The 27,862-nt window shown below is 37.3% G+C and overlaps 1 protein-coding gene across 2 annotated transcripts; it reads right to left on the bottom strand.

Annotated features, from left to right (window-relative positions):
• LOC109431452 (GPI inositol-deacylase) lies at window positions 1-26,453 on the bottom strand. 2 transcript variants are annotated; one of them, XR_009996251.1, is made up of 18 exons: window positions 26,119-26,453; window positions 25,832-26,054; window positions 24,220-24,368; window positions 23,803-24,147; window positions 14,432-14,614; window positions 14,211-14,372; window positions 10,676-10,764; window positions 10,312-10,601; window positions 10,068-10,197; window positions 9,881-10,003; window positions 9,616-9,809; window positions 9,365-9,551; window positions 9,154-9,307; window positions 8,956-9,085; window positions 8,710-8,890; window positions 8,544-8,642; window positions 3,192-3,724; window positions 1-1,727 (listed from the first exon to the last, which is right to left on the bottom strand). XR_009996251.1 is itself a non-coding variant. In XM_062845741.1 (17 exons), the coding sequence occupies exons 1-17, from the start codon at window positions 26,251-26,253 to the stop codon at window positions 3,565-3,567; spliced, it is 2,934 nt and encodes a 977-aa protein (XP_062701725.1). In that variant the 5' UTR covers window positions 26,254-26,453; the 3' UTR covers window positions 1-3,564. The 2 variants fall into 2 exon arrangements, 1 of the variants encoding a protein (XP_062701725.1); XM_062845741.1 differs by having other exon boundaries at window positions 1-3,724.
• Window positions 26,454-27,862: the final 1,409 nt, after the last annotated feature.

The following is a 27,862-nucleotide window of genomic DNA, read 5'->3' as shown; positions in this document are numbered from 1 at the left end:
TCGCTTTTTAACATAAAACAAATGTTTTCCTTGGTGCAATTTCTCTAACCTATTTTTTGACTGGAACATAGCATAAGTAGTTCAATTGAGATCTTTATATGGCCTGATGTTTAACGGTCTGCAGAAGTGATCGCTCGCTTTTCTTCTGAGTTAAGTATGGACCTCACAAGCAAGTAGATATATGTATCGTAATTATGAGCAGATTTTCGGCCCTTCAGGTAGGGTCCTAATTTCCAGTTTTTGCAAAATAAGAGACGGCCTATTGCTGAAAAATTCATTTCGTCATATCTAAATTCAATCACCTACAGCTCATTTTAGAAGCTGCACCTGAGCATATGGTATATGAAAAACTTGTGTGGCTAGACCAGTTCTGCAAGAAAGTCACGGAAAAACCGCCATTTTTCAAATATTTAAGGTGAATGTCGCGGACTTCCTTCGAAAAATGCCAATGATATTCACAGTGAATATCATTTGGCATTTTTCAAAGGTAATCCGTGACATTTACCTTAAATATTCGAAAAACAGTGGGTTTTCCGTGACTTTCTTGCCGAACTGGTCTAGCCGCACAAGTTTTTAATTTACCATATTCTCAGGTTTAGCTTCTAAAATGAGCTGTAGGTGGTTGAATTTAGATATGATGAAATGAAATTTTCAGCACTTAGGCATATGTTATTGTTTTGGCCATATTTTAAAATTAGTATAGGTGAATCAACAATTGTTGCTTTTTGTTTAAAACCGCGATCATAGTTTACTGCCAAACAGTCAGTCTTTGGACACATGGCGTTGATTCATAGCTTTCCGCTTGTTATCTTTGGATAAACAAAATTTTGTTTTATTTTGCATGGAATTGGTCAACGACACCATTTTTCAATAAAGGATGGACTTGAACTAGTAAATTAGAAACAGTGTGAATAAATACTGTAAAAAGAGATAGCATTAATCGTTTTTTCCTATCGAAACATACATCGAAATTTAGCTTACTTCATACCTTGATAAACACTTTAGATCATATTAGGAAAATATAAAACTTAAGAACGTGAAGAAAATTTCTAGTTCCTTTATTTTGTTGATTTGGTAATAGCTTTTGCCACCCAATTTATAAAAAAAATAATCTTTGAACAGCAAAAATATAGACTTTTGTGTGAAATTTGTTTTCTTGTTACAAACATAATTTTACCAAAAAAACAACATATGCACAAATGTCCCAAATGGAGGATAACGTGCCTCTGGAGCCGGCCTTCTGATACCTGAACAACTTATAAACAAGGATGGGAACACTCACTTGCAGAGAGTTACACTCACTTGCAGAGAGTTACACTCACTTGATGTTTTCTCAGCTCAGAAGCGTGCAATCAAGAAATGATGTATGGACGACTTTTGCCTTGTGGTTTGGTCTAAAAGTTTGCCGAATAGAGTAGAGGTTGCACACGCATACCGAAGCCGTGAAGGAGCTACGAAGGCAACTCTCCACGAGGTGAATGTAAATTACACTCACCTCGTGGAGAGTCGCTTTCACAGCTCTGTCACGACTTTGATACGCGTGTGCGATCTCTACTCTACTCGGCAAACTTTTAGACCAAACCACAAGGCAAAAGTCGTCCATACATCATTTCTTGATTGCACGCTTCTGAGCTGAGAAAACATCAAGTGAGTGTAACTCTCTGCAAGTGAGTGTTCCCATCCCTGCTTATAAACTAAAGTTATATCTGCCTTAAGCTTTTTCCGATCTTAGGGTAGGTAATCAAAAGTTGAACCAAATTGCGGCTTTCCGAAGTAGCGCAAATTTTGAGTGATTTTTTCACCCACATGGAAATTATTTACTACGGCAAAATCTTATGTACATGAAAGCCACGGGTATAAGCTTTCTGTTAAGTGGTAAAAAGTTTGTATTTGCACCGAATTTAATTGAAAAATTCGATTATTCGTCAACAATGATTTTAATCATAATTTGAACCATCGTAATAATAATTTGAACCAATTTTAATCTTAATTTGAACTACTGGCGGCAGCAGCTCGAGCATCTCCCACAACAGCCAATTTCGTGCTGAACAATAGAAAAACACATGGATCTGCTAATTCCCATAGGGTAATTGTTCCCATCGTTGTGGTAGTACCTATTGTTGCGGTAATGGCAATTGAGCACTTTTTCGACTGAAATGTTACCAAAAGGTATTTTTAATAGATGTATGGTGCTTAAATTATGAGATTGCACCATTTGTTTGCTTAAGATTTGCCCAAAAACCTATTTTTAAAAAATATTTTCCTAAATGTGTTTGCTGCTGTGTTCCTATTGTTGCGGTAGTGTTCCTAATGTTGCGGTATCCCATATGATTTCAATGGGATACCGCAACAATAGGAACAAAATACCGCAACATTAGGAACACATACCGCAACATTAGGAACACAATGTTCTTTCAGATAAAAACGAATAAAATGCTCATAACAACATCAAAGTGGCAATATTTCGTTATTTTCCCGAAGATTAAGGATGGATTTTATTATTTTCAATTCAATCCATGTAAAAAGTTTGCTTGGGGCGATACAATTGTGGTTTAAACATGAACCCAGCGCTTAACTCCTCCATGATCGGATCAATTACCCTAACTATTTTTCATTAGCCAGTGGAATTTCAACTAAGAATGTTCTAAACTCTTCAGGAACTTGGAAACAAATTTTGGAATTTTTCATCCCCCAAGAGTAAACAAAACAACCACTAGCGCAGTCTGCAGGCCAACACTAGAAGCTCGCCCCCGTTTACTAGTTCAAATTTAGATTACAAATGGTTCAACTTAAGATAACATTCTCCGAGTAAGAATTACTTAAATTTGATAATTTTATGACAAATAATGCGGAATATAATTCGGTTGGTCGATTCTACGCTAAATAAGCTTTCATTTGACGTGTTCACATATTGCGTGTGATATAATGCATGAGCTGTACGAGTGCACCGAACATGTGCTTTCTCTGGGGGGAAATGGGTGAAATCACAGTGATTTTTCAATTGCCTGTTGTCCATGACAAAAACGCTTTTTTCAATGCTTTTAAAGTCCATGTTATCAGGTTATATTACGGAAAGCTGTTTAACAACTTTTTCGGGACAATATTTGTAAAAAAAGTACGTCGTTTTAATGAACTTTGAAATGGTTCAAATTAAGATTACAATTTGACTAGTTCAAAGTTTGATTTCTTACCCTACCATTTCTCGTCAATGTAGCATTTCTAAATTGTTTACCTTCCACACTTTCAGTGCTACATTCTCAATGCTACACCTTTTACAGTATTCACTTTCAATTAAACTACACACGAAACTTACATTCAATATGCATTCGAAATAATTCGCATAATGTATGAATGAAGAAAAGTAGGACTTTATGGCACTTAAACATAAAATCAAGCTTTCTCAAGAGCTTTTTTTCTTCGTGATGTTCTTTGCCATGTTGATAACTGATACAGTAAAAAATTGAAATTGTTCTGATGCATTGCTTGCAATACTGTCGACTTGATTTATATGTTTTTGGCTAAGTAGATTGTATAGGTAGTGTCTAGAATCGTCGAGGCTTTTCTTTACTCATTTTTCATTTTTAGGCCGACTAGTTGATGTATTGTGATAACAACGAACGTAAGTGCAATTATAAAGTTTAACCTATAGAGTGAAATTTGGCAATAAATGATACACACCACCGCAGCAATGTACAGAAATCCGGATAGAAGTTTGTAGCCCGATCTGGAATGTGAAAGAATACGATAGAGATTATGAACTACCTTATTTTCAACTATTTGCTGTAAAACCTCAGCGAAAATGTTATAGATATATCTACAAAACCAAAAACCTTAAACGTTTAGCGCAATGGTTTTAAACTGCGAGACCGGTAAAGTGCAATAATTTTTCAGTTTCGAGAAAATTGTTGTGCAGTCTAGCCACAACAATTAAAATCTATATTTTTAGATGACGGTATTTATAGATGATAACTGAAAACTGAAGAGAGGACTGTCAACAGCAATGATGTCAATCAATGTCAATCAAGCTCAAGACATCATATCCTCGATCATATCGCACTTGAGGAGTGTTCGAGGAGCAAACCTTGAAACATGTACGAAGAATACAAGTATGCCATGAGAAATAATTTAATTTCGATGTATACATCAACATCAAGGTTCGACGTACTTCTGATGTTAAACATTAGAAAACATTACGTTAATAAATAGGATTTGGAGGAGGTATACGACTGGGAGGAAATGTTGAATTGTTGTGGCTTTCTCAGTCTAAGAGCATTGAAACGGCTAGTTTGGCATAGCCCGACGTTTCGGTCCCGTGTATTGGACCTTTTTCAACTGCTTATCCCTTGAAAAAGGTCCAATACACGGGACCGAAACGTCGGGCTATGCCAAACTAGCCGTTTCAATGCTCTTAGACTGAGAAAGCCACAACAATTCAACAGTTAATAAATAGTACACGTCGCTGAGTCGCAGACCTCTCTTTAAAACATTTCCTGTCCCTACAACATGCCACAATATAAAATGGACGTGGCGAAGATATTCATGCGTTTGATATTAATGTTCTAGATTACACTATCGTTACCTGGATCAGCCTGGACAAAATTACCAAAAGGAACATTAATGTTATTAGTATCCAATACACCGTAACCAAGTTTTATTAGGGTGATTTTTAGCGCAGATGGCTAGTTCATCACCAAGTAACCAAGCTAACGTTAACGCTATAACTCGTTATAGACAGGGAAAAGCTTTTCAAGTAAATGATACATTTAGATAAAACAGCACAAATGGGGACCGGGCTTGGTGGTCTAGTGGCTACCGCTTCTGATACATATGCAGAAGGTCCTGGGTTCATCCCCTGGCCCATCCCTTTCCTCCTACTTTGTATCTTTCTATCTCTTTTTCTCTTCTCTACATATACAATTCATGTATAATCATAAGTTACTAGTCATCGCTAGAAGAAAAACGGGTTGAAAAAGCCCTTCCTTTCAACTTTCCTTGCACAGTACCAATCTATCATATAACGCCTACGAGCTATGCAATCAATCGACCTGTGGCGCAATATTTTTAGTATAATAAATACACTAATCTATCACCTTACGCCTGGCATCCACGCACCAATGCACAGTGGATTTTTTTCTAAGAAAATGGCGTAAAATTGAATATCTCTGGACGCCGCTGGAATATCGTCGATCTTCTTTCGTTAAAATGAAGATTTTTTTATGGGCAATTAGATGGTAGGGTATTCGTTCGCAGCACGTGATTATTTCTTGCAGTTTTGGTCAAATAAAGGTGATTTTACCCTATTTTTAGTGCAATGTAGAAATTCATACGTCTATAACTTGGGATTCCGTTGAGATAAATTTAATCTTTTTTTGTTAAAATGAAGGTATTTCCAGGGGCAGTCTGTTGGTAGGATATTCGTTTACAGCCCGCTATTATTTCTTGCAGTTTTGGCCAAATAAAGGTAGTTTTACCCTATTTTTAGTGGAAAGTAGATATTTATACGTCTATAACTCTAGATTCCGTTGAGATAAATTCAATTTTTTTACGATAAAATGAAGGTACTTTCAGAGGCAGTCTGTTGTTAGGACATTCGTTCACAGCACGCGATTATTTCTTGCAGTTTTGGTCAAATAAAGGTAGTTTTACCCTATTTTTAGTGGAAAGTAGATATTTATACGTCTATAACTCTGGATTTCGTTGAGATAAATCTAATCTTTTTTCGATAAAATGAAGGTATTTTCAGGGGCAGTCTGTAGTTAGGACATTCGTTCACAGCACGCGATTATTTCTTGCAGTTTTGGTCAAATAAAGGTAGTTTTACCCTATTTTTAGTGGAAAGACGATATTCATACGACTATAACTCTGAATTCCGTTGAGATAAATTCAATCTTTTTTCGTTAAAACAAAGGTACTTTCATGGGCAGTTCGTTGATAGGATATTCGTTCACAGCCCGCTATTATTTCTTGCAGTTTTGGTCAAATAAAGGTAGTTTTACCCTATTTTTAGTGGAAAGTAGATATTCATACGTCTATAACTCTGCACACTAAGATCAGCTCGGTATTTTTCCCATCTTTTTACTGAGTTCTCAACAGCAGATTTAACTCGGTACGCTCGGTTATTTATTTTGCGGATATTCTGTAAATGAGTTACCGAGCTCAGCTCACAAACTGTCAAAAGTTACTGAAGCACGGTAAATATCGTTACTGGTGAACGGTAAATACGATTACCGAGTGTACCGAAATAAATCTGCTGTTGAAAACTCAGTAAAAAGATGGAAAAAAATACTGAACTCAGTGAAAAAATTACTGAGCTGGAACATCTGAATCTTAGTGTGTGGATTCCGTTGAGATAAATTTAATCTTTTTTCGATAAAATGAAGGTATTTTCATGGGCAGTTTGTTGTTAGGACATTCGTTCATAGCACGCGATTATTTCTTGCAGTTTTGGTCAAATAAAGGTAGTTTTACCCTATTTTTAGTGGAAAGTAGATATTCATACGTCTAGAACTCTGGATTCCGTTGAGATAAATTCAATCTTTTTTCGATAAAATGAAGGTATTTTCATGGGCAGTTTGTTGTTAGGACATTTGTTCACAGCACGCGATTATTTCTTGCAGTTTTGGTCAAATAAAGGTTGTTTTACCCTATTTTTAGTGGAAAATAAGATATTCATTCATCTGCCCCTGAAAATACCTTCATTTTAACAAAAAAAGATTAAATTTATCTCAACGGAATCCCAAGTTATAGACGTATGAACATCTACATTGCACTAAAAATAGGGTAAAATCACCTTTAGTTGACCAAAACTGCAAGAAATAATCGCGTGCTGTGAACGAATACCCTATCATCAAATTGCCCATGAAAAAATCTTCATTTTAACGAAAAAAGATCGACGATATTCCAGCGGCGTCCAGAGATATTCAATTTTACGACATTTTCTTAGAAAAAAATCCACTGTGCAATGTGTGAACCCATTGCCAACCATACCTTATCAACACTCCGACATCCGCATGAATATGTGCAAACGCAGAGGTATATTCGGTCTGATGTGGATACAAATGATTACAATCATCACTTCCTTCCTCTTCCCCACCTTGACCTGCAACCTGACGTAGCAGGCGCCATTGTCGCCCGAAAATAGAAGATCACCAACATTCACACACTGAAGATGCCTGCTTAGTTCCCGGCAGATAACTTATTGGTTCCTTGTATGAGTGTAGCTAGTCTGGCGATACTGGAGTAGCATCCACGGGCGGTCAATCAAGCTCAAGCTCATTTAGATAGAACTGCACAATCATGTGCAAGAAATGGGTACCGTGACTGTACCTAATTCCGTTCACTTAAGGCGATGAACTAAGTCTAATAGCTGTAGAAAATACATGGTCTCCATTTAGTGACTGTAATTGTGCAACGCTGTTACATTATGTCTCTATACTGCTAGAAAAATATAATCAAGGTTGCAAGCACTCCACTTTTTTTGAAAATGGCCGCTATTTAGAACAAGTTGTTGTTCCTTATTCCAATCAGTATGATCCTAATTCCGTTCACTTGTGTTCCTAATTCCGGTCACTCCAAGTAATTATCAAGTTGACAAAATAATCATATTATCATAGGTTGTTATAGTTATATTTATATTTTATATGTCGAAATACATTTATTTACTTATCAAAACATGTTAGTTCTATAATAATTTGAAGTAATAACATTGGATTGTTTTAATGTTGTTGCGTTTTTGAGAGCTTTCTGGGAAAACTACAAAATTCCACCAGACTGAAACAGTGTCGAATGTCGCGTCAAAGTCGGGTCAAATTTTATCGAATGTTGGACCAATGTTGGGCCCACATCGCATAACTGTTGGGTCTATGTTGGGTTTGGAGACCAAAATAAAAACAGGTCAATGATAGGTTTATGTCGGGTTTGACGTCATCTATAAATTTTAAACCTACGACATCACAATTTATGCTTGCTAGCTGGGGTTACCAATAAATGATATGATTCAGACTCTGGGAGCCTTGACTGATGCTGGAGTTGGTTGTATCGATTGTACTGCAAATTTTTTCATAGTTTCCTTTGGATTTATATGGTGATTGAAATTAGGAGCAAGTACAACCTGTAGTATCCTAATTCCGGTCATGTGCCTTTTTCATTTCTAGCATCAGGAGTCTTCTTCGAAAAGTTGATTTGATGTTAAATTTATAAAAATATGTCCTTTATTGTTCTCCTTTGGTGCTATTTTGATTGATTTTGTTAATATTTCAATGAAAATACATTAAATGTATAAATTGATGCAATTCACAGGTCCGCAAAAGAAAAAAAGTAGAATGGCGGCCGATTGGATAATTAATGGCATTTAATGTATTTTCACATCAATACACAAGAAACCCTTTAACTTTTTGATTATATTCTGGCGTGGACATACTTATTGAAAATTACAAAAATCAATTTGCTAAAGATTTGCGACAATTTCGGCAAATACTCCGTGTTTTGATTCGTGTGAACGGAATTAGGAGCTGATTGGAATTAGGCGCGGTCACGGTACTTACATGTTTCTTGGTACGTTCATCTGCCAAAGTACTGATAGACTGCCAATTATGATAACGGAAGGAATGAGTGAAGCATCCGGTTTCAACGACGGTGATAAACTGAAATTATACAACAAAAATGCATAGGTATTTAACGAATTCTCTTCAAGGAGATCAGACTACATACGTGTAATGTTTGGCCCACGTTAAGAAACTCGGAAAATTTAGAAGAGATATCACGATCAGCAGCAAGAACAGTGGCAAATGGAAATTTATGTCAATTAATCCGGTATGCACATTGTCGTACTCTTGCCGTTGAACGGCAGCCTCGGGAGATTGATTGCCAGGATTGGGCTCAGTGGTTTCATCTGTAACAGTAAAAAAGGGATAGATAACGCTTCCTAGCAGTTTGAACGCATTATGAATCCCGTACCTTTGGTCTTCGGTGGTTTCTCTTTTTGATCTCCTCTACAGCGGATATTGATTCCAAAAAGTTTCAGCGCAATACGCTGCGCCGTTTTCAACACGAAATGCTCTAGATAACTTTCGTACATCTTTGTAAGCTAGAACAAAGAAAAAAATAGATGAAAATGAAATATTCCTGGGGAATCATGTCGAAGATTATCCTCACGATTATAAAGTACACAATGCACGCACATATCAACGCAGCGCTACCACAGGATGCCAGTGCAATGGACATCAGGATTCCTCCAATTACCATGGGGAACTTGTGAATGCATGACACGATTGTCGACGACAACGCCGGTATTGGCAGACACACAATTCTGAAAATATTGGAACATTACAAATGTTCTGCATCGATTTCCGCTCGATGTCATTACTTGAGCAAAATTTTATGAACAAAATTTCCACAAAATACTATAGCTGCCCACGCAGCAGCTGTCGACATCAAGAGAAGGGACAATGATGCCCCGTGAATTATGACGGATATCAGTATAGAGAATTCGTACTGCTCGGGCTGCGGTAGAACCTTAAACATCATAACCATTTTGGTGAACACACGTGATGCTGAAATATAGGTTATATAAAGCTTCTTGTAACATGACTCCTAGCGTTCAGTCAAGTGAATTACCTGTTACGATAAAAAATGGGGTACTTCTACTCAATGCTGTGTGTAGCTTTCCGCACTTGAAGTCTTCATTGTCGGGTGTAACCGACACTTGGTGTTTGAGTGCCAGAAGCAAAATGGCAACACAGTGGGCTGGAACCCACTGGCCAAACTGTTGCACAACCCGTGCCATCATTACGCTAAGTGACTGAGAATAACTGAAAGTAGCCGAAATATTTCCAAGATGAAAAAGGTGACTTGAAAAAATAATCTTAACGAATAAACTTACCTTAACGAATACCGACAACTGGGATTCAAATGCAAATCAATCGCAACGGGATCGATAGTGGAATTGAAACCGCTTGGTTTATCGTAAGGAGCGTATACGTAAATAACGCTGTGATTCTTTTTACTAAAAATCGTTAGAAAAAAACATGTCACGGGCTGAAAAACTCTAAGCTAAAAATCTTACTTACTAATAGTACGAATACTTCGTAAACCCTTCGGTCCATGGTACACTTATGTTTGCAACGACAAATGGATTATCAACATTACATGACCGTACGTCGACATTGATTGCCAACGTTTGATAACTGCTTTCCATACCTATGGGAAACAAAAATATTCGTGAACAAATACGATACGATCATCGCGAAAAAGTAAAGACACCCATGGTTTTCCGATGAAACTGATTCGGCTAACAATCTCTTCCCAACTTACCAAGAACACGTAGTTTATAGAAAGAGGCGCCCAATGCAGTGTCGTCGAGTAGTTGCGATTGGCCAAATGAGTACCACTTTGGCATTTGAACGTCCAGTACTCGATCGTCATAGTTGTTGATATCTACGGTAAACTTGAACGCCTCGTTGGTTTTGGGGAATTTCAGCAACAAATGTGTCCAGGATGGGTTCTGGACTTTGATGTCGTGAAGATTTATTTGGGCGAACTGGCGCTTATTTTCTGTCGGTGGCAGAACGCTGCTGTAGTTATACAATGGCGTTGCAGCGGAACTGGAAATTTTGAATATAGTTTCAGATGTGAGTTTGGTAGTGAAAGGAAAGTTGGTTGAGGCTTTCAATCTCACCAATAACGCATGTCTCGACCCATCTCAGTTGCAGCACAACCCAGGATCCAGTTCTCAGTGTCTAAATTAACAACTTCTGCTTTCATATACTAAAATAAATAGTAAGTGTATTAGTGATAATCCACTGTAATGAGGGCTTTTGATTTTCATGGTGTTGCACATTCTACTGGGTAAACATGATCGATTTTTTAAAACATAGCTATTTCAATCCCTGTTAGCGTCCAAATTATCTGTGTACAATTTTGTGTGATTAGTTGCGTTGCGTTCCCGTGCTCATCAGTGTAATTGAAACATCTTGCTCCACTATATAGAGAAATAACTAAAATTGAATAAATTTTAACGTTTGTTTTAAGAAAATATTTCCTAATGCAAGTTGAAAAGCTTTGCAGTAAGCTAGTAATGTTCGCTGATAATCAAAATTATGCACTGAGAAAACTGATCTTATGAAGGGCATAATTTTGTCTTATGAAATTTCGACATAAGAAAATGTTTTGATTTCCATAAGGAATTCTTATGATATCGTTTTCATAAGACATCTTATGAAATATTTTTGCACAATATAAAACAAAATCGCAACCTGGAATCGAACCAGAGACGTCGAGATCGGAGAACGCGTGCTTTACTCACGCGCCCATTGACGCTTCGAAAGTTGGAACGGTTGGAGTGCAATAAAAAGTTTGGCTTTCGGGATCAACGTTTCATAAGAACATTCTTATGAGATTTTTCATAAGACCGCTGTAATGAATTTCTTAAGAAATTTTTGCCTCAGTGTGGAATAAAATGATTCTAGCACAGACAAACAGACGTAACACTTGCGAAATTTCCATCGACCACGCTTTTAACGATCATTTTAAATTTTCATAGTTGTGGCTTTCACAACCAGAGGCGCGCGCATCGTTTTTCTATGCGTTTGACGTTTCACACTAGCGCCTTCTATCGACGATATTGCACAACACAGTGATTCGTGCAACTTTTCCACCAGGTGATGGTAGTGTGAACTGAGCGATGGATTTCCATAAAAATCGTTCAAGGTGTTACGTCTGTTTGTCTGTGATTCTAGCATAAAAACCTTATTTTATTCTGATGATTTCTTATAAGAAAATGCAAAAAATCCATGCTATTGACTAATTTGACGATATTTTTCAATTCGTTCGTTATGCGATACCTTTTATCAGGTTCAACAAAAAGGATAAACTTTATTCTAACGGATTATGAAGTTGTTTGGACAAAATTCATCATAAAAGTAGTAAAACAGAGGTGTGCTTATCTTGCCCCGGGTGGCCATCTTGCCCCGTCCTACCCAATAGGAAAACTAATCGTATACGGGTCATTCCGCGCCGCAAAGTGACCGACCGCTTGCAGATGACCATCACGAATTTGAAAGAAATTTGGCTGAAACATTTGTTTAGATGAAAAAAGGAAAAATCCAAATTGAGGTGCCGATCGGATCACCCCTCGACCCGTGGCAACACCCCTCGTTTTGGCCGATATGATAATTATCCTCGCTTTCTTTTATTTTTATCATTGAAACTATTGCACATACACATTTCCGACCTTCGACTTTTTTAAAGAAAATTATTCAGGAAATCCAGAAAAAAATATTATTTTTGCAATACAGTGTTGCCAGATACGATATTTTTAAATTTTAAAACTCAAAACCGATTTTTCTCAAAATTTTAAAAAATTTGATTCTATCGTGTTTATTAGACATTTTCCGATGGAAAAAGCTAAACTCCCCAAAGTAATTTGCGCCGTTCCTGAGATACAGTGTTTTAAAATAAAGATGTTGATTTTTTTCATATAAAATCATATAACACCTTTTATACATTTCGCGAAGAAATATTTTTCGATACGATGTTAAGGTGTTTTTATTTGACTTTGATTAAGATTTATAGAAAACTAGCTGTACCCGGCAAACTTTGTTTTGCCTACTGCGTTTTTTGGCGTTTCAAGTTTCTATCCAAGACCAAGTCCCCGATCACAAAATGTATGGAAGATCGATTTTCAAAAACTCTCAATATTTACATGTTTTTTGCCTCATAAACCTTCCTTGGGTGAAAACTAACAGAACAAAACTAAGACGACCAAAATTGGACCTTCCGTTCGCAAGTTATGCGCGGTCCCACGTATGCCACTGCATTTTTATATATATAGATAATGTAGTCAAAAAATGGCAGTGTCGCCAATTTACCATTTTTTTTTTCATTATTATACCATGAAACCTAACCTTCAAGTCAAACAATGTACAGGTCATATCGCATCATGTGTGTTGCAAGATGTATAAGCACGATAAAAACAATACACATCTTCTTCTATATCAATCTTGTTGTTGATCTTTTCTTGTTTATGGTCCTATCTAAAAAAAATGACCCGATAATTGTTAGTCATTGTTAGTTTGATAGTTCGCAATGAAAAATACGTATATTGCAAAAGATAAGGATACATTGTTAAAATATAAAATTTATCTCCTGTGATTTTCATTTATTTATTTTTATTAATGTGTATTTTAACTTAAATGCTAATTCTACACTCGATTTTAATTTTAATTTTCATTTTAATTGACATTTTATCTATGTCAACAGTGTTGTAGACGGAAGTGTTGCCACACATGTCATTTCTATTGTAAACATCTAAATTACATGAAAGCTTTTGTAAATACAACACGAAATCACAAAAAAAACGAGCATATTTGGCAACACTGCAAAAGTATGAGCACTAGCGTGGTTCAAAAAATCGTTTTGCTCCACACCGCTTATTCGATTCATAACCAGATTCTAAGCCTTCTCCCAAAAAACACTTTAAGCTCTAACTTCACTTTCGCTTTTCTGTTGCTGCTTGCTGAACACGTGGCAAGAGAAACTGCCCATAAACAGGGACTAGACGTTGAAGACGTCCATCAGAACGGAACCGAGTAGATGCAGCTTGTTCTTGGTTACACAGATCTATACAATTCTACACACGCTGTGTGGTTTCGCTGATGGTGACGTAGCACTCAAAATCCCCATCAATTGACAGAATGTTGGACGCTCACTCGACTTTTGTCGTTGAGGGCGATAGTCCAGGAATGCCAAATTACTTCCGTAACATCACCAAATTCACTTTTTTTGGTTTCTCATTCCGTGCACATCATGAAAAACAAATGGGGTGAACGGAATTAGGATCCGAACAATGTTATTAGAATCAGGTGATGTTACGGTACATGTTAAATGTAAAACATTCGCAGCTGGTCTATAGGGAATATTTTTTTTCCGCAAGTGTCGGATCGCTTTGCGGTTTTCGACACAGTTTTTCTATACATCATAGGCTACACTTTACTACCACTGGTTACAAGCAAAATGCAAAAATGTAGTTTTCCCATAACTACTATTATTCCATACACATTCCACTCGCAATGAGAGCTCAGCTATTTTTGGAAGTTATGAGAGTTGAACGTTGACTCACATACATGACATATTTCACGGTTGTTCGTGATTTGTTGACGGAATATAGTAAATCCAAATTCAAGAAGCAGTAGGAACTTAATAAATATACCTACCCGGTACAGAGGATTAAAATTAAGCGGTATCATTTGAACGCGCGTCCGGCTCAGACCCGTTTCAAAAGTCATCTGAAAGTTCCTCCGAATATCTTCAATCCAATCCTCGTACATGACATCGTTTTTCACCAACTTGTCAGCTGACTCTGTGGATTTTATATTCTGTAAAGGTGGGAATCATTAGTAGTATTTTCTTATAGCTTTTTATCACTCAAACGAACCTTAAAATAGAACAGCGCATTTTTAAGTCTTATTTCCTTATCATCGATGAACTTATTTGCTACACGTTTATTATTGATATCCAAGAGACTGTACAGGAACCGGTTCATCACAAGTACGAACTGCAGGCACCATACCGCACACTGGTGATCCACGGACAGCCACACGTTCGGTACATTGTACGTCTATAAGGATTGGGAAACAACACAAAGAAAACGGAATTACTGAGCTGGTACAATATGATATGCGGAAACTTTCCGAAACTATCAATGGTCTAATAAAAAAATGTGCAATGACCGTCAAGGTAACTTGCTGACAATTGGAACTATGCTACCAGGTAAAGAGAATTATCCGAAACATTGTTGAATGAAGAAAACGTTAGATACACTGGAGCAAGTTGGAACGGGTGGCATGGGGTAAGATGAAACACGTGTTGTTTTGAAAAGGATTTCAGACCAAACATTTCTATAGGTCCTAAGCGCAGATGAGAGGCTCTCTTTAAGTTATAACGTGCTTGTATTTATAAACTTTGATTTACTTTTTGCGTCGGAAGGTAGATTAAACAATCCTTTTCCGATCTACACATCACAAATAGTCAAAATGTCCACTGCGATATCGTAATGATTTAAAGAGAATCGGAACAAAGAGAGCCTCTCTTTTGCAGATTGAACCTTTAAATATATTTGTCGCCATTTCAATGCAATATGAAAAATTATGCCTTGCCAAAAGATTGTTTGATTCAAAAACTTTGTGTTGTGACATCCAAATTGTTATAATTAAATAACGTCATGTTAACCCGCTGTTTCATCTTACCACACCCGTTTTTTTTATTTTATTTTTTTTTATTCCTTGTTGGGTATATAAGTCACTGCGACCTGTTTTTAAATCTATAGGGCACTGCATGAAATTCTTTCCTTCTCTTTCACTCTTATAGAAACTTTGTAAACAACAAGGCCAAGAAACGTCAAAATCCCATGCAAAATCAAAACAATGCGGTGCCCTATTGTGACAAATGCCCCAGTTTAGTTTAGCTATGTCAAGTTGACTTATCACCATTGGAGTTAGCAATAATCAAACCTTGACTGTAAGCATGATCCCAACACGGTGCCACAGTTCGGATGAACTGTACTACCGCAATGGGGTTTGTTCTCCAGACATCAAGGGGTTCTATCAGCCCCTTGTCGAAGAACCTAATTCTTTTAGCTGCAATTGCCGGGCAACGGCACAACAAATGCTCCGAGTTTTCTGTATCTATGCCGCAAAAGCGACATACATCATCTTGAAGTTTTCCAATTAGCTTCAGATGATACCGGCTCGGACAATGACCTGTTAGAAGGCCAGTAAAAGAACTAAGATCTTTTTTAGAAAGTTCTAGAATTTTACGAGTACTTGAAACGTCCGGCTTTATGAAACGTTTCGACTGCCTCGCAATAGTGGTGTTTTCCCAGTTGGATTTTATTTTCTCATGTTCCCATGCTTTAAACTCCATTCTGAGAAAACAACCAGACACACCACAAAATGGTTCAGGCCCTATGAATTGATGTGACGATCCAAGTCTTGCTAACATATCGGCTTGTTCATTTCCTTCAATTCCACAGTGCCCTGGAACCCAAAATAGCTTCACCTGATTACGGCAAGCTAACTGTTGAAGTGACTGAATACACTCCCATACAAGTTTAGAAGAACATATTGCTGATTTCAAAGCATTTAGAGCTGCTTGGCTATCAGACATCATGCAAATTGTTGAATGTCTGTAGTTTCTGCGTAAGCAAATATTACTGCATTCCAAAATCGCCTGGACTTCAGCTTGAAAAACTGTAGGCCACTTGCCCATAGGAATTGATATGTTAATCCCGGGGCCAGTTACGCCTGCCCCTACTTGATCGTTCAATTTTGAACCATCAGTGTAAAATACGATTGATCCTGGGTGTAGTTCTGGGCCACCATTTGTCCACAGGTTTCGCCCTGGATTAATCACTTCAAAAGAGCGTTCAAAATTGTATCTTTGCTCATCCAATCACTATTATTTACGATGAGAGAGCCGATACTAATTGTTTTCAGAATACTAAGATGCCCTCTCAGGTCACCATCAAAGAGTTGTGTAGTTCTTTTGAGCTTCAATGCACTCTTTGCAGCTTCTGATTGAACAAATTGATGCAGCGGAAGTAGGTGAAGTAAAGTGTCAAGCGCTTTAGACGGTGTACTTCGCATTGCACCAGTAATTGAAAGAGTAGCTAATCTTTGAAGTTTTTTCAGTTTCTTCTGTGCTAATCTTTCATTTGTTTTAGGCCACCAGACCAGTGGCGCATAGGTAACTCTGGGTCTCACAATTGCCGAATAAATCCAATGGATCATATTCGGTTTCAATCCCCACTTTTTACCAAAAGTCTTTTTACTGATCCATAGAGCACTTGTAGCTTTACCAATTACCATCAGGGTACTAAGGCCAGTTTCGCAGAAAAACATCATCTGTTGAATGACTGTTAAGCCAATTTGTAATGTTTTTCCATTTTATGTTAGTTCAATCTAAGTGCAATCAGATACAAATCAAGACTTATATAAAACTTTTCATAAAAGTATGATTTTATTACATTTGGTGTGAGACCAAAGTGGTCCTAATTCCGCTCACGAACAAATTTATGCCATCTTTTAATTAGACTTTTGCGGAAAAGTGCATTATTTTTGCAGCTCTATGTTTTTACAATTATTTTTTCCTGTTCCGTAGGAGTGTATAATAGGGATTAAACACACTGTGTACTAAAATCGGCAGATTTCACGATTTTGACGTATTTTTACCCTTCTTACACCCATAAGAAGGGTATAAATACCGCTTGGAAAACCGACTTTCGATCCGAGGCCCGCAGGGCCGAGTCACATATACCAATCAACTCAGCTCGACGAATTGAGCAAATGTCTGTATGTGCGTGTGTGTGTGTATGTGTGTGTGTGTATGTGTGTGTGTATGTATGTTACAAAAAAATGTCACTCACGGTTCTCAGCCATCTGTTGACCGATTTGAGTTCTCTTGGAAGCAAATGAAAGCTACTACATCCTAGTAGAACGCTATTGAATTTTATTTTGATTGGACGTTCGGTTACCGAGATATCTTTCAAAGAGTGCTAGGGAGTAGTACAACTTAATTATTTTAGATATTTTTGACAAAGTGTATCACCATAAATTTCTCAGCCGTCTATCAACCGATTTGGGTTCTTAAGGCCCCAAACGAAAGCTACTACATCCTAGTAGAACGCTATTGATTTTTTTTTTGATTGGACGTTCGGTTACCGAGATATCTTTCAAAGAGTGCTAGGGAGTAGTACAACTTAATTATTTTAGATATTTTTGACAAAGTGTATCACCATAAATTTCTCAGCCGTCTATCAACCGATTCGGGTTCTTAAGGCCCGAAACGAAAGCTACTGCACCCTAGAAGAACGCTTTTGAATTTCATTCCGATTGGACATTTTGTAACCGAGATATCTTTCGGGGAGTACTTTGGAGTAATACAACTTAACTTTTTAAGAGGTCTTTGACAAAATGCTTCATAATAAATGAATCAGCCGTGTGCAATCGATTTGAGTTCTCTCAGCATCAAATGAAAGCTACAGCATCCAAGTAGTATGCTATTAAATTTCATGCCGTTTGGACATTTTGTTTCCGAGATATCTTTCCACGAGTACTAAGGAGTAATGAAATTTACGCTTTTGAGAGATTTTTGATAAAATGTATCATAATACATTTCTCAGACGTTTGTCAACAGATTTTTTATGATCATATTTGGTTTCTCAAGGAGCTCTGCATGAAAATGCAATTGCAACAAATACATAAAAGCTACTATCTCTTTGTAATATTTGAGCTTAATAAACAGTAGCAAAAATATCACGGAATGTATGTAGGAAAAGCCTTTTTTTATGATCAAATTTGGTTTCTCAAGGAGCTCTGCATGAAAATGCAATTGCATCAAATATATAAAAGCTACTATCTCTTTGTAATATTTGAGCTTAATAAACAGTAGCAAAAATATCACGGAATGTATGTAGGAAAAGCCTTTTTTATGATCAAATTTGGTTTCTCAAGGAGCTCTGCATGAGAATGCAATTGCATCAAATATATAAAAGCTACTATCTCTTTGTAATATTTGAGCTTAATAAACAGTAGCAAAAATATCACGAAATGTATGTAGGATAAGCCTTTTGTTATGACCAAATCTGGTTTCTCAAGTTAGCTCTACATGAAAATGCAACTGCATCAAATACATAAAAGCTATTATCTCTTTGTAATATTTGAGCTCAATAAACAGTAGCAAAAATATCACGGAATGTATGTAGGAAAAGCCTTTTTTATGATCAAATTTGGTTTCTCAAGGAGCTCTGCATGAAAATGCAATTGCATCAAATGTATAAAAGTTACTATCTCTTTGTAATATTTGAGCTTAATAAACAGTAGCAAAAATATCACGGAATGTATGTAGGAAAAGCCTTTTTTACCCTTCTTACACCCATAAGAAGGGTATAAATACCGCTTGGAAAACCGACTTTCGATCCGAGGCCCGCAGGGCCGAGTCACATATACCAATCAACTCAGCTCGACGAATTGAGCAAATGTCTGTATGTGCGTGTGTGTGTATGTGTGTGTGTGTGTATGTGTGTGTGTATGTATGTTACAAAAAAATGTCACTCACGGTTCTCAGCCATCTGTTGACCGATTTGAGTTCTCTTGGAAGCAAATGAAAGCTACTACATCCTAGTAGAACGCTATTGAATTTTATTTTGATTGGACGTTCGGTTACCGAGATATCTTTCAAAGAGTGCTAGGGAGTAGTACAACTTAATTATTTTAGATATTTTTGACAAAGTGTATCACCATAAATTTCTCAGCCGTCTATCAACCGATTTGGGTTCTTAAGGCCCCAAACGAAAGCTACTACATCCTAGTAGAACGCTATTGATTTTTTTTTTGATTGGACGTTCGGTTACCGAGATATCTTTCAAAGAGTGCTAGGGAGTAGTACAACTTAATTATTTTAGATATTTTTGACAAAGTGTATCACCATAAATTTCTCAGCCGTCTATCAACCGATTCGGGTTCTTAAGGCCCGAAACGAAAGCTACTGCACCCTAGAAGAACGCTTTTGAATTTCATTCCGATTGGACATTTTGTAACCGAGATATCTTTCGGGGAGTACTTTGGAGTAATACAACTTAACTTTTTAAGAGGTCTTTGACAAAATGCTTCATAATAAATGAATCAGCCGTGTGCAATCGATTTGAGTTCTCTCAGCATCAAATGAAAGCTACAGCATCCAAGTAGTATGCTATTAAATTTCATGCCGTTTGGACATTTTGTTTCCGAGATATCTTTCCACGAGTACTAAGGAGTAATGAAATTTACGCTTTTGAGAGATTTTTGATAAAATGTATCATAATACATTTCTCAGACGTTTGTCAACAGATTTTTTATGATCATATTTGGTTTCTCAAGGAGCTCTGCATGAAAATGCAATTGCAACAAATACATAAAAGCTACTATCTCTTTGTAATATTTGAGCTTAATAAACAGTAGCAAAAATATCACGGAATGTATGTAGGAAAAGCCTTTTTTATGATCAAATTTGGTTTCTCAAGGAGCTCTGCATGAAAATGCAATTGCATCAAATATATAAAAGCTACTATCTCTTTGTAATATTTGAGCTTAATAAACAGTAGCAAAAATATCACGGAATGTATGTAGGAAAAGCCTTTTTTTTTATGATCAAATTTGGTTTCTCAAGGAGCTCTGCATGAAAATGCAATTGCATCAAATACATAAAAGCTACTATCTCTTTGTAATATTTGAGCTTAATAAACAGTAGCAAAAATATCACGGAATGTATGTAGGAAAAGCCTTTTTTTATGATCAAATTTGGTTTCTCAAGGAGCTCTGCATGAAAATGCAATTGCATCAAATATATAAAAGCTACTATCTCTTTGTAATATTTGAGCTTAATAAACAGTAGCAAAAATATCACGGAATGTATGTAGGAAAAGCCTTTTTTATGATCAAATTTGGTTTCTCAAGGAGCTCTGCATGAGAATTCAATTGCATCAAATATATAAAAGCTACTATCTCTTTGTAATATTTGAGCTTAATAAACAGTAGCAAAAATATCACGAAATGTATGTAGGATAAGCCTTTTTTTATGACCAAATCTGGTTTCTCAAGTTAGCTCTACATGAAAATGCAACTGCATCAAATACATAAAAGCTATTATCTCTTTGTAATATTTGAGCTCAATAAACAGTAGCAAAAATATCACGGAATGTATGTAGGAAAAGCCTTTTTTTATGATCAAATTTGGTTTCTCAAGGAGCTCTGCATGAAAATGCAATTGCATCAAATGTATAAAAGTTACTATCTCTTTGTAATATTTGAGCTTAATAAACAGTAGCAAAAATATCACGGAATGTATGTAGGAAAAGCCTTTTTTTATGATCAAATTTGGTTTCTCAAGGAGCTCTGCATGAGAATGCAATTGCATCAAATATATAAAAGCTACTATCTCTTTGTAATATTTGAGCTTAATAAACAGTAGCAAAAATATCACGGAATGTATGTAGGAAAAGCCTTTTTTTATGATCAAATTTGGTTTCTCAAGGAGCTCTGCATGAGAATGCAATTGTATCAAATATATAAAAGCTACTATCTCTTTGTAATATTTGAGCTTAATAAACAGTAGCAAAAATATCACGGAATGTATGTAGGAAAAGCCTTTTTTATGACCAAATCTGGTTTCTCAAGTTAGCTCTACATGAAAATGCAACTGCATCAAATACATAAAAGCTATTATCTCTTTGTAATATTTGAGCTCAATAAACAGTAGCAAAAATATCACGGAATGTATGTAGGAAAAGCCTTTTTTATGACCAAATCTGGTTTCCCAAGTTAGCTCTACATGAAAATGCAATTGCATCAAATACATAAAACTACTATCTCTTTGTAATATTTGAGCTTAATAAACAGTAGCAAAAATATCACGGAATGTATGTAGGAAAAGCCTTTTTTTATGATCAAATTTGGTTTCTCAAGGAGCTCGGCATGAGAATGCAATTGCATCAAATATATAAAAGCTACTATCTCTTTGTAATATTTGAGCTTAATAAACAGTAGCAAAAATATCACGAAATGTATGTAGGAAAAGCCTTTTTACCCTTCTTACACCCATAAGAAGGGTATAAATACTGCTTGGAAAACCGACTTTCGATCCGAGGCCCGCAGGGCCGAGTCACATATACCAATCAACTCAGCTCGACGAATTGAGCAAATGTCTGTATGTGCGTGTGTGTGTATGTGTGTGTGTATGTGTGTGTGTATGTATGTTACAAAAAAATGTCACTCACGGTTCTCAGCCGTCTGTTGACCGATTTGAGTTCTCTTGGAAGCAAATGAAAGCTACTACATCCTAGTAGAACGCTATTGAATTATTTTTCGATTGGACGTTTGGTTACCGAGATATCTCTCGAAGAGTACTTATGAGTCATACTTCTAAACTTTTTAAGATTTTTGACCAAGTGTATCATAATAAATATTTCGACCGTTTATCAATCGATTTGGGTTCTCTTGGCACCAAATGAAAGCTACAGCATCCTAGTAGATCGCCCAGAAATTTTATTTCGATTGGACATTTGGTTACAGAGATATCTTTCGAAGAGTACTTCGGATTTATACAACTAAACCTTTTGAGATTTTTGACAAAAAGTATCATAATAAATATCTTAGCCGTCTGTCAACCGATTTCGGTTATCCTGGCACCAAATAAAAGCTACAACATTCTAGTAGAACCCTATACAATTTCATTAGGATTGGACATTTGGTTACCGAGATATCTTTCAAAGAGTACTTGGGAGTAATACAGGTTAACTTTTTGAGAGATTTCTGACCAAGGATACCATAATAAATATCTCAGCCGTCTGTCAACCGATTTGGGTTCTCTAAGCACCAAATGAAAGCTACAATATGCTTGTATAAGGCCCTGAAATTTTATTTCGATTCGACATTTGATTACTGAAATATCTTACGAAGAGTATTTCAATAAATCCTTTTTTTTTTATATTCACTTGTTCTCTTGCATTTGATTTTGACCAGTCTATGGGAAATTATTTTTCAATAAATGATGTTGACCTCATACAAAGTGTATTCTAGCAGGATATTGTTTTCAACAAAATTATAAATAACAAATTTCAAATACACAGGAATTCTATGAAAACTAACAATATGTTAAATGAAAGCTTTGAAGAACCAAAATAACTAGCTAATGCCAAAACTGATTAACTTAATAGATATATCATTTTTGTCGTTTTTGCACCATAACCATGAATACCAAGTACTTCGGAGCTAATTTAATTGACTGATTTAGACAAAGTGTATCTCGCTGATTTTCTTACCGATTTGTTAATCGATTCAAGATCTTTTAGCAGTTAATAAAAGATACAAAATTCTAGAATATGTAAGCTATTTTTTTATTTAAATATTCCATACAAGACTCTAGGAAGTGTCGGCATTTCTGGTAGTTTAGTCCATGGTCCATGATGCTATTTTGGAAACCAATCCACTAGATGCCAAATCCACAATATTTTCTAGAACTTTTGGTCAATTCCACAAAACAAATATGTTAAATACAAATAATACAACAATAATTTTAATAAGTGTAAGAAGGGTTCTGTTCACCATAGGTGGATTAAATCGGGTTTTTTTTTTTGCGTGAGCGGTTATTGGAACACATGAAATTAGCTACAGCTTTTTTGGGCCCAATAGCCGCTCAAAAAATTTCATTGTTTTGTTTTTAAAATTTATGTTATCCGGTAAATATTGCTTAAAATGGCTTTGCTCTCGTCTAATTTATATTGTCCAAGAATATCAGCACCGAAAAAAGTGTATTTATGCGTGTAAACTTGATTTTTGCAACAGTGAGCGGCTATTGGGTCATGAGCGGCTACTGGTACACTGACGGTACATGCTCAAGATGTAAATTCCAATTTAGTTTGCTGTCAAGATAAACTCCAAGATACTTGACGGTATTTGAATGTTCCAAAAGAGTACTACACCCGTTTTAATTTGCTCCGGTGTATTACTTCATGGCTGATCATGGTAGAACCTGGTGTTCTGAAGAAACTGATTAGGCTAATTCGTGCAATGCTGGAAGGAAAATCAAGTGCTGGATGGATGGAAATTCAAGTGAGTCCGTGGCAGATCGCGCACACGATGACTGTTTGCGATCTAAGAGGACCTGAGAGAAACGGGTTCAGTGAAGGAACATCTTTCATTTGGCGTAGATTCAATGCTGTGAACTGTAGCCCACCAAGTAATAAAGTAAGTAAGTCAGAAACACAGCACTTACCATTGCGTGAACGTCCCCAAATATCGAATTGGTTAGGCTATCGTGAACCATGGTATCGCGAATTCCTCCCCCCACGGTTACCAGCAGGATGTGATCCAACGGTCTTGAACCTCCTTCCGGAGCCAGGCAGTAGTCATCTTCGACTTTAAGTCGTGCAGCTTTGCCAGGCGACGAGCAAACCGTTCGGTTCTGCTTCCACTCGGTGTTAACAGAGTTGTAAAAGTTCTGCAGATAGTGATCCAGAGAAAGCACCGGGACGTCCATTGGCGAAGATATGGCAACGATCGAATTGATTAGTGGTGCCATCCCCGGAGAAGTTGCCACAGCCTGTGCAATTTTTCCTCCCTAAATTTGGACATGAAACAAACCAACCATATCTTTTAGGTTCTTCATTTATGGAGAAAAAGCATAACTCACCATCGAATGGCCAACCAATATCACGGTGGTAGGCCCTCCAGGAATTGACTTATATGAGCTTAAAACGCGTTGAATGCATAGACGTACAAAATCTACCTGGTAATTTAACACGCCACCATACAGTCCGGAGTATTGCTCGTTAAGGTCAACTGTAATGAGTGATTAAACTAGTGAGATTGTCTATAGACTTTTAAATGATTAATTAATTTAATGTACTATAAAGCATGTGGAAACTTATAAGCGTTTGAAACAATTTGAAAGCAATTACCTAGGTAAATGCATATGCGAACAAAGTCACTTAGCATACGCGCAGAATCTTGAGGCAGTGCTGCCAAACAGGGTGAGCTCAATGGGGTTGTGCTACTTTTCCCCGAATGTCGGTTCCCCGAATATCGTTTCCCCGAACACCGATTCCCCGAATGCCGTTTCCCCGAATGGTACTTTTCCCCGAATGACCCATTTCCCCGAATCACACCCTTCTTTATTTTATAGGCGGTTCTTTCAAGTTTTATTGTTCCTCATACCTGCTGAAATTCTGCTGAATGAAGAATGGTAACATGACTCCTTCTTTCCCTTGCTACTCGTTCTTTCTAGAAGCGAATTGATTACAACGACCTGCATAAATATGGTAGGTAGGTTATCTTTTTGAATAACCTAGTTCCCAGGACACCAGCATTTTGTGGCAAGTGATCATTTCGAACAAGAAAGTATTATAAAGTCTTTTCGGGGAAACGGGTCATTCGGGGAACTGACTTTCGGGGAAACGGGCCTTTCTGGGAACTGGCGTTCGGGGAAACGACATTCGGGGAACCGGCATTCGGCGAAAAGTAGCACAATCGAGCTCAATATGTCCCTCTAGAGAACTGCTGTAGAACAGTAAAAGCAGTCATATAAAACTCAGCCGAGAGCGCTATTGAATAGGGTTTTGTACCATTTGGGTAGGTGTACCTATTTTCGGCACTTGCCGCTATAACTAAGTCAATTTCAAACGGATAAATTTGAATTTTCGTATAGAATTAGGCACGTACAGTATCTAACTCTGTACAAAAACTCAAATCAACCTCAAACGCAGGCGACGGAACGAATGGTTCAACGAAAAGAAGTGCTGCAGCAAGGAACCCCGCAGGACGTGGAACGATACAAACAGAAACGGAAACAGCAGACCTCTTTTGGGAGAAAACAAGCCGCCTAGAAGAAGCGGAGTGCGAGGAAATGGAATTGCAGTGCCATTATTAAGAAACACTACTAGAAGTTAGCTCAACGCATCCCGCAACGGCTTCGTGCCGCGTGACGAAATGAGCAACGATAAAGACCGGAGTGAGGGAGCCTCCTCACGAACGGACTTGTAGTGATTGAAAGGTGGAAGCCATACTTCGATGAGCACCGTAATAGTGCGGAGACCAAGATATCGGAGTAAACGTCTACGTCAGTGCAGCTAAGCAAGTCATCCACCAGCTCAACAACAACAAAGGAGCTGGTATAGATAGTATCGCAGCTAAAGGAATCGAGATGGGTCCAGAAAAGTGGGCCACTTGTCCCGGGTGATTATTACCCGAGAAACCTGAGAGGAAAGCTTCAAGACGATGTTCCAGACGACAGTGTAAATACATACCGGTAAAATAATCCAGATGATACCGCAGCCCGTTGTCGATGCCCTTCCGGAGGGCAACCGAAGCCAGCGAACGGGCTTGCTTGTGCGAACCGGCATTGCCCGGAATGAAAATTACCGGAGCACCCCTGAACAGCATGTTGCGTGCATTTTGCGCCAGCTGACCTTCCGAGTACGCGTACAGCCCGTACGCCGGAAATTGGTCGTTTTCGGCGAAACCGATTCTCTGCGGAAAAAGGTTGTACGGTAATTATTCCCATTTGAGAAGCTTTTATACGAAATCTACTTACCACAAACTGCGGATACTCGTACATGTACGTTAGCTTACACCGGTTTTCCTCTATTTTGGTAATGGTAATGAGCAGCCCGTACATGACCAGCAGGAGACTGCACAGCGAAGTCACGAGCACACATTTTGATAACATTTTCTATTAAAATATAAGTTAATGTTCACCAAGGAAAAAAATAATTGCTAATCACATAATAAAAATATCGGTTTGTTGTGAATTTTGGTCCTTGTTTGTTTGATTTTCCTTCCGCCCGCACTTCTGAACAAGATAGATATGTATTCGGCAAAGGTATGCATAAATTCAGTGATGAAGTGGTGTGGCGCATGGTTGAATTTAGTGAATAAAGTAAATATTGCGGTAAAATAGAAAAAATCCAACGGGGTTGCGGTGGTTTCGACCGCCGCAGTCGTTCCGCAAACGTCAAAAGTGCTCGGTTCACGCTAAAAAGCTCTCACTCACTTGGTTGCCATAAAATTCAAAAATAATGAAAATTGTTTCATTTATGGTTTATGTAAGGGAAGATTCAAAAATTACGTCCATCGTTTTTCGGGATTTCTAGACCCCCCCTCCCCCCTCTGTCACGCAATTTCCCTATACCCAATACACGTACTGTCACACTTTTCTAGACCCCCCCCCTCCCCCAAATGTTGGACGTAATTTTTGAACGTTCCCTAATCGCAATTGCTGCCACAACATGTAACTTATTTCTAAACTATATTAGGTGTAGTTTTAGCACTTTAGTATGCAGCTGTACGTCATTAAACATAATTTAGATTTTCAACTATTTATTTTTATTTCAAGGTTGTGTGCATACTTTTTGAAGTGTGCAGCAGTTTGACGTTTGCGGAACAGGTCTTCTTTGTCTTCTTCACTCCGCCAGGTTGGAAGATTTCTCTGGATAAGCAATATATTGATATTGTCGTCGCAGTTGAAACCCAAAGTTTTCTCACAACCGACAATCGAATTTTCTCAAAATCCATACGTGAAACCTAACGTCGGACGTAGTGCGCTGGACAGCGGACCTACCCTTCTATCCAGCGCACTGTGCCCGACGTACGTCCGACATACGGTTAGGGAGAAAAATCGATTTTCGCGTGTCAAAAATTCCGATTTTCAACTGCACGAACAATATTATTTTTCTTTAGCCTATCGATCGAGCTCATTTTTCTGAGTATAGGGCACTGCACTGTTTTGATTTTGTATGGAATTTTGACATTTCTTGGCCTTGTTGTTTACAAAATCTCAATATGAGCGAAAGAGAGGGAGAGGAATTCGTGCAGAGCCCTATAACGATTTTTGGATTCCAATAGGTTTGTTTTGATGATTAAAATAACAAAACAGTTTTATTTTCCTGAACAGAATGACAGTTCAATTGATAAAATGACAGTTCGACCGTTCGACCCGAGCAAATTTTTTTCCCATACAAACTTTAAATGCATTTTAGTTTCCGCACTCCAAAAATTATGAAATTTTGGATTTCGACTAATTTTTGGGTGGAGAATCTGACTATGAAATAATCCAGATACCCCCCTATTTTATGAATGAAAATTTGACAGGAGGTGGCGTCCTAACCCGTGAAAATCAATATCATTATCAACAATGTTGTCACTTCGTAAAATGGCTCATTGTTTCAAAATGTTTCTTTGTTCTTATAGAGATTGCTGACAGCTCACCTACCAACACTATCGAAGGCTCGATCGAAAGTTTGTTTTCATCGTGAATACTTTTCTAGAATGCACGCCTT

The sequence above is a fragment of the Aedes albopictus genome, chromosome 1 (assembly GCF_035046485.1).
Source record: "Aedes albopictus strain Foshan chromosome 1, AalbF5, whole genome shotgun sequence".
Lineage (NCBI taxonomy): Eukaryota > Metazoa > Arthropoda > Insecta > Diptera > Culicidae > Aedes > Aedes albopictus.
This window is presented reverse-complemented; position numbering and strand designations above follow the sequence as displayed.